Source organism: Myxocyprinus asiaticus, chromosome 10 (assembly GCF_019703515.2).
Source record: "Myxocyprinus asiaticus isolate MX2 ecotype Aquarium Trade chromosome 10, UBuf_Myxa_2, whole genome shotgun sequence".
Lineage (NCBI taxonomy): Eukaryota > Metazoa > Chordata > Actinopteri > Cypriniformes > Catostomidae > Myxocyprinus > Myxocyprinus asiaticus.
In genome coordinates, this window is record NC_059353.1 from 29,908,660 (window position 1) to 29,922,135 (window position 13,476).

The 13,476-nt window shown below is 38.9% G+C and overlaps 1 protein-coding gene across 5 annotated transcripts in view; it reads left to right on the forward strand.

The window, feature by feature from the left end:
• LOC127446797 (guanine nucleotide exchange factor DBS-like) overlaps positions 1-13,476 on the forward strand; it is an 86,556-nt gene that overhangs the window by 47,835 nt on the left and 25,245 nt on the right. For all 5 annotated transcript variants that reach the window (XR_007898249.1, XM_051708012.1, XM_051708013.1 and 2 more), the window contains 12 exons: positions 133-324; positions 582-773; positions 1,333-1,477; positions 1,620-1,687; positions 1,840-1,919; positions 2,044-2,110; positions 2,420-2,535; positions 3,769-3,838; positions 3,927-4,019; positions 11,010-11,102; positions 11,437-11,562; positions 12,150-12,371. Coding sequence is in view for 4 of the 5 variants with exons in the window: in XM_051708012.1 (XP_051563972.1) it covers positions 133-324; positions 582-773; positions 1,333-1,477; positions 1,620-1,687; positions 1,840-1,919; positions 2,044-2,110; positions 2,420-2,535; positions 3,769-3,838; positions 3,927-4,019; positions 11,010-11,102; positions 11,437-11,562; positions 12,150-12,371 (1,464 nt within the window). In the remaining variant the exon portion in view is untranslated. The remainder of the gene's footprint in view (positions 1-132; positions 325-581; positions 774-1,332; positions 1,478-1,619; positions 1,688-1,839; positions 1,920-2,043; positions 2,111-2,419; positions 2,536-3,768; positions 3,839-3,926; positions 4,020-11,009; positions 11,103-11,436; positions 11,563-12,149; positions 12,372-13,476) is intronic.

Here is a 13,476-nt window from a genome sequence, read left to right on the forward strand (position 1 = left end):
AATCCTGGTGTATTTTACTCAGTCACAAACAGCATCTACACAAACACACATATGTATGCATGTATCAATCCTATTGGTTTGAAAACTTTCAATAACCCTTGTAAATAATACCTCTTATTATTCTCTCTGCAGGATGTGTTAGACAGAGTAAGGTCCCTGGTTGCTGAGGGACAAGGTTTGATTGACAGCTTTCAAAATGTTGATGACAGTGTTGCAATAAATTGCAGTGCACTTCAGAAAAATGGAGAGAAACTCGCCCAAGGGCTCAAAGACAAGAGCACCATGCTGAAACAAGCTATGGAGCTACATAGAAGATTGGACATGGTAACTCATGCATGCAACATTTCCCCTGTAGAAACCTGAGCTTACATGTCTTGATCAAGGGCACATTGACACACAGAGTCACTGATTTTTAAAGAATGGAGATCATTTATTTTTGATGTTTTGTTTAGATGTACCTTTATATTTATGTTTTGTAAAGCACTTTGAGCACTGAAAAAGTGCTATATAAGAGTCTCAACAACTTATATACAATCAACTCTGGACCCGCCACGTTATCAGTCTTTCTCTTGCTCTCTCAGGTGTGTAAATGGTGTGATGATGGGATTTACATGCTCGCGTCACAGCCTCTTGATAAGTGTCAGTCACAGGAGGGGGCGGAATCAGCACTGTCAGAACTGGAGTGTTACCTGGAGACAGCCAATGAGAAACAGCAATGGGACATCAGCACAGTTTGGCTGGAATATGAGTGTGTTCTAAACAATGAGCTCAAGGTCAGGCTGTTTCAATATATGACAGTTCCTTCAATTCACCTCCTATTTAATTTAACGTCTTAGTCAAAAAAGCACAAAATGAAATGGAAATAAGGGACTTTGTTGCCCCAATCTCTAACCAATTATAGATTATTTATTAATTTTGTAAATTAAGTCAGACTGAAAATAATATAAAGAAATCTTTCAAATCTTGAATCATGGAGAATCTTTTTTTTTTTATTTTTGTATCTGATTATTACATGGCTCTCTGGAATACTTGCTTCTGATTGGTCAATCACGGCATTCTGTGGTCAAGCATTTTTATATAATGACCGCTAAACTGTATAATTGACCATCATCTCAAGCAGACAATTTCCTTTATATCTGTGCTAGTTTCACATCTCTTGATCACAAAATACTCCTTCAGAGTGACCATGTCGGGGTCGTATTTTGTAATAATGACGACTGACTTTGCATTATCCCTTTCTTAATAAAATACATTTTTATTGCTAGCGATATAAAGAGATTTGTCAGCCAACTCTTAAATAAAGTTCTACTGAAATCTATGTGTGTATTACAGGAGCAGGTGAAGCGTGTGTTTGAGAAGAAAGCGTCACTAGAGGAGATGTTTGAAAGGAGGAGGGTTAGCCTGAAGAAATTAGCAGCCAAGCAAACACGCCCAGTCCAACCTGTTGCCCCCCGACCAGAGTCACTCTCATCTCCAGGTCTCTCTTCCCTCATTTATTAGCATTTATCTGTCTTTCTCTGTCCATCTGTGTGTCTGTATGTCCATACTATAAAAATACAATTTGTTTCTTTTTCCACTTTTTAAAAGGGTTTATTTATTTCTCCCTGTCGCTCTCTCAGCTCACAGAGATCATGATAACAGCTTTACCAGTGAGGGCTCTCTGGACAGAAGAGTGTCCTGTAAACAAGTATGATTCATCTTTGCATACTCACAATACTCTTATTCTAAGCTACCCTTCCTGCATAAGCAAATGATAAACGGTATACCTCTCTCTCTTGAAGTGAATCTTTGTAAGCTAAGCCTCCAGACTGTTGCTCAGTTTTGATCATCTCTGTATAGGTAAGCTCTGATCAGATTGACAGGAGTAGTCACAGTGCCTCAGTATCCGAAGAGGAGGAGAACCTGGCTGTACTCCGCAGGTCAGTTCAGGGTCAAAGTTCATAGGGAAAAGAGGGTAACGTATGTGCCTTCCTGGCTCATCAACACCACCTATAGTATAGTCCTTAAACTAACATTATTGTGCGTGTTTGTATTTGTTCACAGACATGTAATGAATGAGTTAGTGGAAACAGAGAGAGCATATGTGGAAGAGCTTATGTGTGTTTTACAGGTGGGTGAATCTTACTTCACAGCCATGAACAATGATTTGCAACTTGCTAGCTGGTTGCAGGTGGTATTATGGGGAGGGATGGTTTCACTCAAGAGAGCATTTGACTGAAAAAAATCTTTTAATATTTAATATTTTTAGTCAGTTTTCCAGAAATATATATTTTTTCATATATATATATATATATATATATATATATATATATATATATATATATAAAATGTTAAAACATATATTTTTTTGTCATTATAATTTATCATATAATTTCCACAATACAGTATGCCTCCATTAAATTTGTCATGTGTGCTACAGGGATATGCTGCAGAAATGGACAACCCCTCCATGGCTCCTCTCATCCCAGCAGCCCTGCAGAACAAGAAGGATGTGTTATTTGGGAATATGCTGGAGATTTATAATTTCCACCAAAGGTGAGTGCCATGTGGAGTGGAGAATCAGCAATGACGGGCAAGACTTAAGAGAATTTAATGTTAATGTGAGCTTCGTGGTAGAAAATGGTCACGTAAAACTACTGTAAATGACAACTGTTTTTGGTGCAGGAAAATTGACTACTGAAAACAACAACAACAAAATGCTACAAAAGTATAAAATGTGGCCCCTTTAAAAGGGCTAATAATTTTACTTAGGCCACACATAGTCTCACGTAACCAGACCTATGACAACGGCAAAAGTCTGGGATCTATAGCAGCTTCAACTGGCCAAGAATCGCCCATTTAGACAGGAAAAGCCATCTAACTGACATGTAAATCGACCAATCATAGTCGGTTTTGTCATTACGGGTGTTTAGGGGCAGTGTTATCGGAGATGTATCATACCATAATACAAGACAGACATGGGGAAATAAATAATTTATATAATAGTGTGCGAGTCTCCACAAGCGATAGCACAGAAAACACATGGGAGATGCAGAAAATGTATAGAGAGTCTAAGCACAGCACAGAAAACCTCATCACAGAGTATTTTACAGACATTACTAAATAAATAAAGCAGAAAATGCAGCTCTGCTTGTGGATATCTGCTTTACTTTCTGCTACATGCCTTAAATGAAACTTGTGAATATCTATAAAAGATCTGACGTCACTAACCTGGCAAACTTGGACAAATTCTGTGATTATTTCATTCTCAAAAGTGCTCATTGTATCAAGGCGAACTGATAAAACATCCTGTGTGCGTCTACTCGCGAAAGTTCCATCAAACCAGTCAGTCAGATTTGCGCTGAGATGATCGAGAAAGCGTTTTCCAGTTTTGTGGAAAAGTATATAGCTGCAGGCAGAGCCCCAAAAATGGACAGGAGCTCCAAACCGCCAGCAAAGATATAAGGAGCCCCTAACCTAACCCATTCTCTAACCCTAATAAGTGGAAGTGACGCTCCCTTGTGAGTTGCCTCAATCCCCTTTTGGAGTAATCCTGCCCCTTCTGGAGTAACCCGCCCTCTTTTGGAGATTCCAAACCCATTTGGAGTACTCCGGCATGCAGTTATACCTACTTGGATTTGTGTGCTCTGTGCATCAGACATAGAGCATGGACTGTGGGCTCTCCGTAGGCATGCCGTCTGAAGCTGAGACTAGGCCACACACAAATAGCTAGCTAGTATTTTTAGGTAGTAAGATGTTTCTAGCTCACTCGTTTGTCCTCTCTTTCAGGATATTCCTCAAAGAACTGGAGAATTACACTGACTGTCCTGAGCTTGTTGGCCGCTGCTTTCTGGATTGGGTGAATTTGATATAACTGGAAAGAAACTAAAAAAAATGAAGGAAACACTATTATTCAGAGTCCAGGGTGAGTTTATTTTTCTGTTTAGATGGGGGAGTTGCAGATTTATGAGAAATACTGTCACAACAAGCCTCGCTCTGAGAGCCTTTGGAGGCAGTGCTTGGATTGTGCCTTCTTCCAGGTATGTACACAGACACATATTCAGAATAGCATACTACCATACTAGTCATACTATTTTTGCAGTATGTAGTGTGAATACTGTGTACAGTATTAACATTTTCTGTATGTATGGAGTACCTCGATTGCCTTCCACATTTGCCAAAATGTGCGGTATACAACCATGAGATACTGCATACCATAGTGTAATGTCCTTGACTTGACTTTTCTTTTCACAGCGTGACGAATGAACCAGAGGAAACTTAAGTTTTAAAATTTTTTTTTGGAATCACAATGTGCCTTCCTTCTTGAATTCCTCTTTGTTTTGGGCTATGTCTAACTTTATTGAAAAACCCAATATTAAAGACCAGATAACTGGTAGAAATGTGCAAATATCGGTTAAAAGTATTTATCAGTTAATCAATTATCTGTTATTATTTGGTCTGACTGCCAAAGGTTTAGACATATTTCCACAAATTGAATTAAACAATTAATTAAACAATAAATATATTGACGTCATGTGATACAAATGTGGCACACCACTGAAACATTTATTGTCACATACTGTAGACTGTTTCACATACTGTTTTTTTAAAATAGCAGGCAGTATGCAGTATATACTGTGCAGTATGCAATAGGGATGGGCTTTTGGTAGTAATTTTGTAGTTGAGAACTCAAACTTACAAAAAACGAGTATCGATTAATCGTACATAAAAATTTAAGTCAAAAATAACAAGTATGACACAAATGTTATACATATATATATATGTTTTATTCACAAACGTTACCAAGAATGGTTTCAAAATAAGCTAGCTTCAACAAGCTATGCTTATATTTTGGGGAAAAAAATGAAATTAACAATATGCATTAATAAAAAATAAAACAAAATACGATTTTAAAAATAACAGTACTAAACAATTGCACTCACCCGGAGCTTACATAGAAACCAATACTGATGTCATTAGGGTAATGCACATATTTAAACTCTGGGTCTATGTAAAGGCTAACACATGTTATTATTCAGATAAACAAGTGGTAAAAGTTGTCTTTTTTTCTGATTAACATTTTATTATTGATTCATATAGATAACAAAGCAAAACATATATATACAGAATAAACATTTAACCCCACTATTACCCCTCCCCCTCCCAATCCCCAGCCCCACCCTGACCCTCAACAACATCATGATTATAAAAAAATATATATATATATATATATATATATATATATATATATATATATATATATATATATATATATATATATATATATATATTTAAGGCATCAAATGAATCCCAACTCCCCAGTTCCCATGATGCTTCCTCGAAAGCCGCCACCCTCCCCATCTACGTGCACCATTCTTGAAATGAGGGCAATCCAGCCAACTTCCATCCCTTTAAAACAATTTTTCTGCCGAACATGACACTGGTTAGAACCCAATTTCTTATGTGTTTATGTTGATGACCGCCCCATCTCCTAAAATACAGAGTCTAGGGCGAAATGAAATTTAAGTGCCCAATACATTGCACATAAAAACCAAAATTATTGGATCTTAACACACCACCAAAAAACATGGGTTGTGTCTCCAACTTCTGATTGGCATAGCTAGCAGGTGGGTGTCTTTAAGACCAAGCCTATACAATCTAGAGGGGGTCCAACAAAATCTGTGTAAAATCTTGAATTGCATAAGGTGCACCCTTGCATCTCTAGATGCAGACTTGACATTTTTTAGAATCCTAGCCCACACTCCTTCCTCCAATACCAAGTTTAAATCTTTCTCCCATAATCTCTTGACAGAAGTTAAAGCTCCGTCCCCCAGACTCTGAATTAGCAGCGAGTAATACACTGATGTCTCATGACCTTTTCCAAAAGCAGTAATCACCACTCCCAGAGTATCTGCCGCTTTAGGGGGGTGTATGCTACTCCCAAACATAGTACAGAGCAAGTGGTGCAGCTGTAAATACCTAAAGAACTGAGATCTGGGAATCCCAAAATGTTTAAACAAATTTTCAAAGGATCTCAACACTCCACTCTCATATATGTCACTGAGTGTATTGACCTCCCTCACAATCCACTCTGACCTGCAGAAAGGGGACTTATTAATACATAATTTGGGGTTCAGCCATATGCTCGAGGCAACAAATGTCTGAATTAAACACTCTGGACACTTTTGTCCATACCGCGTCCAAATGCGAGATAACAGGGTGTAACTTAACTTTTCCGATTAGTTTGATAGAAAGGCTTTGCAATGGCGCAATAGGGGCAAGAACTTCCTGTTCAATACAAAACCAGGGAGGGGCTCTCTCAGGTGGAAATGACCAATGAGCCAAATGTCTGAGACCGAATGCATAATAATAAAACAAAATCTTGGGTAGGCCTAGCCCACATTTGTCAATCGGCCTATGCAACTTACTGAAATGTAATCTGGGACATTTACCATTCCAAATGAAAGACTTCGCTATGCTATCAAATTGCTTTAAATAAGAGAGGGGGACATCTACAGGGAGAGATTGTAGCAGGTAGAATTTTGGTATACAATTCATTTTAATAACATTAACCTTCCCAATAATAGATAAATGTAATGAAGCCCACCTGTCCACATCGCTCAAAAACCTTTTTATTAAAGGTTCAAAATTGACTCTAAATAAATCACACAAATTTGCTGGGAATAAAATGTCCAAATACTTAATGCCCTGTTTGGGCCACTGGAAGGCACCCGGCTGAAAAGCCATTACCGGACAGTACGCTGTCAGAGCCAAAGATTTGGATTTAGACCAATTGACTGTGTATCCTGAGAAATTAGAAAAGGAATTAATAATTATGTGGAGGCAAGGCATAGATCTAGTAGGGTCGGAGACGAATAATAAAATATCATCTGCGTAAAGCAAAAGTGTATGCGCCACACCTCCCGCCACCACCTCTGGAAATTCATCCTCCTTTCTTATCGCGGCTGCTAATGGCTCCAGGGCAAGACAGAACAATAATGGGGAAAGAGGGCAACCTTGCCGGGTGCCCCTATCCAGAGTAAAATAATCTGAAATTAATCAATTTGTTTGTACCACCACTACCGGGTGTCTATAAAGTAACTTAATCCATCCAATAAAAGTATTCCCGAACCCATATATTTCCAACATTTTAAAAAGATAATCTCATTCTACCATATCAAATGGCTTTTCGGCATCAAGTGAGATGACAGTGACTGGGGTCTGATCATTTGCCACTGACCACATGATATTGATGAAACGTCTAATGTTATCAGAAGAACTACTACCTTGAATAAACCCCACCTGAATATGTATAAGAGATGTCCAGGCTTGTGTCATGGTTTGTGGAAGCTTTCCATTCTTTAATTATTCCATATAAACTTCTAGCAAAAGTGGAGCCAGTTCTGTAGCATAAGATCTAAAAAATTCAGCGGCAAAGCCACCTGGCCCCGGATCCTTGCTTAATTACCTCACCAAGCTCCTCCAAGTTTAAGAGATAATTTTTTTGCTCAGTCGTCAGTTTAGGAAGATCTAATGGTTCCACAAAGTTTCTAATACTTCATCAGTAGATGATGACGTGGAACTATAGAGATCAAGAATTCTTTAAAAGCATTATTAATATCAATGGCCGAGGTAAATATTTCACCACCAGCAGAATTCACTGAGGGAATGGTAGAAAAAGACTCTCTCTGTTTTATATAGCCAAAAGCTTCCCTGCTTTGTCTCCCGACTCAAAGTATGACTGTCTTGCCCTGAATAGCCAAAACTCCACCTTCCACGACAAAATAGTATTATATCTGTATTTCAATCGGGTCAATTCTCTGAGGCCATTAGACTACATTTGGCACTTCAGCTCTGCTTCGGCACTTTTAATATTTCCTTCCAATTCCACGAGTTCTTGTGCTTTGGATTTTTTGGTGAATGAGGTATACTGTATGATCCGGCCCCTAAGAACCACCTTAAGTGCCTCCCAAGCCACGCCCACAGAGGATACTGAGGACCAGTTGGTCTCCATATAAACATTGATTTCAGCCTTTAGCATTTGTTGGAATTCAGGATTTTTCAAAAGGTATACATTAAAGCGGAAACTATATGATTTCTTTTTCTCCGTATGTGGCAACACCCCTAAACACACCAGGGTGTGATCTCAGGGTGAATGTTTCCAATTTAGCAATCAACAACAGATGAAATGAGGGACTTAGATATAAAAAAAAAAATCTATTCTACAGTAAATCTTATGGACTAATGAAAAAAATGTATAGTCCCTACCAGATGGGTTCAATAGTCTCCAAATATCAGTAAGACTGTAAGATTTTTACACATCCTGTAAAGCATCAGTGTTGCTCTAGGGGGCTTGCACACTTTTGCTTCACTATGATCAAGGACTGAGTCCATCAAAACATTAAAGTCTCCTCCCAATATTATATCACGAGGGGTGCCAGCGGCTAGCAACTTCCCTTCAAGATCTATAAAAAAAGCCCCGATCATCAACATTAGGTGCATAAATATTCACCAAAATAAGACTTTTCCCCCGAATTTCTGCTAAAACTATAATGACTCTTCTTAATTTATCTTTAATCTGACATTTGAATTGTAGATGCTTACTTATCAGTGTAATGACTCCCTGCTCTTACATGAGCCAGCACTAAAGAAGACCTGTCCACCCTATATCTTCCCAAATTTGTCAGCTTCCTGCGGGGAAAGATGCATTTCTTGAAGAAACACTATATCATATTTCTTACGCTTAAGAAGAGAAATAATCTTCCTTCTTTTTATGGGGTGCACCAACCCAATCACATTCCACGTGGAGAGAAACAATCCACTCATATTAACATTTGACATTTTGACATATGAGAAAAATAGATTGTGTGTCAAAAATAAAATAATAAAGACCACATTCCAACATTAATGCAACAATCAAACCCCGAACTTCCCCCAGAACCAAACAAACAGAAAAAAGAAAAATGTGCACATTAACCCCGCGCATGACAGCGCCAACTGCCGTCCATTCCTCTAAACTCAAACAGTCCATGTACACCTACGAGAGCCCCCGCGACACTTTTGCCGTCGGAATGCTCAAGTCCGGTGTTTCTATAAAAATTTTGTAAAACAGAATTACACAACAAAAGATAATATATAAAGGTTAAATTCCAGCCAATTGGCTGAATAAACACAAAGAACATGTAGATTCATCCACATAACTGTCCCAAAGGTGTGTTCCTCCACAAAACAAACTCCAGCTGCTAGGCAGAACCAGCCAAAAAAAAAGAATTTTAAAAGCCGCTCATTTTCCTCGGACAGTCAAACGAATATTCAGTGAGCCGGCCCATTCAACTACTACATGAGTGTAAGAAATGACCTAATCACTCCAATGTCTTGCAAGAAATACTCGACAAAACAAACTACAGCCAATAGGTGGCATAAGTACAAAGAACATGCAGATTCATCCACAACATTGTCCTGAAGGAGTGTTATTCCACAAAACAAACTCCAGCCACTAGGCGGAACCAGCACAAAAATAAACAAAAAAGGTCCTCGAACAGTCAAGTGAATGTTAAGTGAGTCGGTCCACTCGACTGCAATGTGAGTACCACAAAATAACTTTATGAAGAACAATGCTTGATGTGGGCATGTGAATGTTTTACAGCCATCCTTAGCATCTATCTATCAATTTGGCCGGGAACATCAGTGCAAAAATGACCTTCCTTTGATGTAAGAGTTTCTTGCATTCCTTAAATCGATCACGTTTCTCTCTTTGTCGAATTTGCAAAGTCTGGGAACAAGAAAATGCTGTGTTTTTTCCAAGAAAGCCTTCCTTTACTCCGCGACTCACGTAGCACGAGATATCTAGCGGATGATCTCAGAAATTTGGCCAGAATTGATCAGGGCCTGTCTCCCTCAGCGGATCGCCGAGCCGGAGCCCTGTGAGCTTGCTCGTTTTTCTAGCTTATAGTCTGTTATGTCGAGCAGACTCGGAAAGAGCCCGTCCAGGAATTCCACCATATTCTGACCCTCTGCTCCCTCAGGAATTCCAACAATACGGATCCAAATCCACCTTGATTGCTAGCGAATTAGCATATAATTCCCCCTCCGATGACTCCAGATAATCGATCCGTTTCTCGACATCCCCTACTCTTGTAACCACCTCTCATGGAATTTCGTCTCCATGGCAGTGATCGTTCAATGTATTACAGCTTTATATATTAAAGATCCTCCAGTCAGCAACGACCTTCGTCAGCATTGCCAACATGTTCAACAATTCTCGCTGAATTTCCCTCACTTCTCCGACAAAATCGGCTCCCTGGTCCGTGGCCTTGTCAGGGGCATCAGCATGAGCACATAAGTGTCTTTTAATGTCTCCAGAGCCTGAGGATTTTAAATTATTTGACATATTGTCTTCCTAGAACTGTTATGGAACAGGGTGTATCAAATCTCATCGGTTTATGACATTAATAGTTTTAAAACTAGCAAAATGCGCAGAGCCTGCCGTTCACACGTCCGAACCTCGCATGGCATCACGTGACTCCCAAAAGTTGTCTTTTTATAAAATGCACTTTCTGGTACCACTTTTCGCTTTCCACCACAAAAGCAGATCCTTGTACGTTGGTAGGCTTGACTCCAACAAGAGCCAAATACCGATCATAGTTCCTTCACTCAAGCAACGCCTTGATGACACAGATCCACAGCGCCCACAGTGGACTCAATTGTAAGTGCGAGATTTGAAATTCAGAGGAAAAGTACAGCATATTTAGCATTTCCCACCCCACACAAATGAGCAATGGAAAATAATTTAGCGATAATCGAGTAGTGTTTTTAATAGTCGACCAGCCTGGTACAGAACAAGTACACAATAGGTCAATTACTGGTGCACATCCCTAGTATGCAGTAAGCAGTATACTAGTATTCTATTCCAAACATAGTCCTACACTCTCCCACATATATACTTGCCACAGTATGTTAATGATATCAGGCCCTCTCTGACAGACCACAGTTTTTTGAGCAACCTTACCAGTTTGTGTTTGTGCTATTAGGAGTGCCAGAAGAAACTTGAGCACAAACTGGGGCTGGACTCGTACTTACTGAAACCTGTGCAGAGGATCACTAAATATCAGCTCCTGCTGAAGGTATTACAGTATGTGGATATGTAATCAGTCAGTGTTTGTTTTACACATCTGTAAATGAGATACAGTAAGTGTAGTCATGCATTTTAAAGGGGGTAATGTAAAGGGAAACAAGATTTTCTGTGTTCTTTTAAAATAAAGAGTTGATGTACTATGTAGACATACCTTTTATCAAATTAAACAGCTCACGTGACTTCTTTTGAACATCAACAACACCTATTAGGTTTTCAGCAACTTGGCCAACCCAGTCACGGTTGTATATTTAAGAAAGTGAATTGTGTGAGCATATTTGACTGTTGTGAAGCAGATTAAAAGAAATGTGTTTTTTCTGTTTTAGGAGATGATTAAATACAGCAAAGGCTGTGAGGGGTCATTGGAGCTGCAGGCAGCTCTTTCCTCCATACTGGGCATCCTGAAGGCTGTTAATGACTCAATGCACCTCATCGCCATCACTGGATATGAGGTAAAACACACACATGTTTACCTAGCTCTCTAAATGGGGAAATAACATAGTCTTCTTTTGTTTGTAAATAAACCTAAATATATTATACAAAATTATATAGATCAAACAAAATTGTAGGAGTAGCAAAACATTTATTTCTTTACAATCCAAGGTTCAAATCAATGACTTCACTGAGCTTTGCATTAAGCAAGAAGTCAGATAAACATTTTTTTTTTTAATTAATCAGAAGAGAAAATTTAAGCAGTTGGTGGTGCTAGAGGGTTTGAGTTGGTCAGAAGACTGTACAGTGCCCAATCAGTGTTCCAAATTTCAAATCTTTATACCATATGTGCTGCCATAGTCTCCCAGCCAGAAGAAGAAGAGAAATATGTAAGAACAAAAACAGTAGGGTTCAACACCTTCCGTGTTTGTCTCCTAATTACTACAGACTTATCCTAACCCAAACCCTACCAATAATTTTTTTTTAAATGAAAAAGAAAGGTTATTTACAGATTTAGCAGTTTGTGCCCAAAGTATATCTGAACACAAACATACAGCTAGACACTTTTTTTAACTAACAGCAACTAATAATCATTGATTTCTTGCAGGGTAACCTTGGAGACCTTGGTCGCCTGCTTATGCAGGGCTCGTTCAGTGTATGGGCGGAGCATAAGAGAGGTCATGTGAAGGTGATGGAGCTTGCAAGGTTTAAGCCCATGCAGAGACACCTTTTCCTGCATGAGAAAGCTCTGCTCTTCTGCAAGAGACGAGAAGAGAGTGGGGAGGGATATGAGAAAGCCCCTTCCTATAGCTTCAAACAGGAGCTCAGCGTGAGTATATGTATGAGAGAGCATTAGTCTTGGGCATAGAGAGAGTGTTAGCGACATTTACATTTATATTTATTGTGTAATAATACCGAGCTTTATATTTTCAAAATTATAACCTCATATTGATAGGTCACCACTCGTCTGTTGTGCTCTTAGCCTGTTTTCTACCATACTGAGTTAAATTAAATGGGAGGTACTAAAGGCTTAAATTATGATTTTGGTTTGACTGAAGGATTTTGACTTTTCTCAGTATTTTGACATTTCAAATACCAAATTTGCATCTGCATTTAAAAAACAAGAAAATTCTTGAAGTGACATTTTGCTTTTTAAACAAATCCAATATTTCATTAATTATCATTGGTTCTTTTTTCTTTAGAACTTTATTGGGCATTTTATATTAAAAAGGGCAAAAAGTGGGGGCCTGGGTAGCTCAGTGGTAAAATACGCTGGCTACCACCCCTGGAGTTCGCTAGCTCGAATCCCAGGGCGTGCTGAATGACTCCAGCCAGGTCTCCTAAGTAACCAAATTGGCCCAGTTGCTAGGAAGGGTAGAGTCACATGGGGTAACCTTCTCGTGTTCGCTATAATGTGGTTCATTCTCGGTGGGGCACATGGTGAGTTGAGCGTGGTTGCCGCGGTGGATGGCGTGTAGCCTCCACACACGCTATGTCTCCGTGGCAACGCGCTCAACAAGCCACGTGAACTGGGATTCGTCCTCCGCCACCCGGACTGAGGTGAATCACTATGCGACCACGAGGACTTAAAAGCGCATTGGGAATTGGGCATTCCAAATTGGGAGAAAAAGGGGCAAAAAGTATATTTAACTGCATCCACAAAATGTTATTAAAACAACCTTTTTGAGAAAAGAGTCACATTAAAAAAAGTAAAGTTTTGACAGTTTTTGTGGGGACTTTATCACTTTTTAGATTAACTTGTGCACATTTTGTACAATGTCTAATTTTCATATTTAAAACATTTAAATGGGTTAACTAACAAATTCAGAAATATATTTTTTTCTATAGCAAAGTTTTATTTTGATTAAAGGGAAGTAAAAACAAATAGCATATTTACCTGTAGCACCTCTCTTTTAATTACATTTCTCATCTCT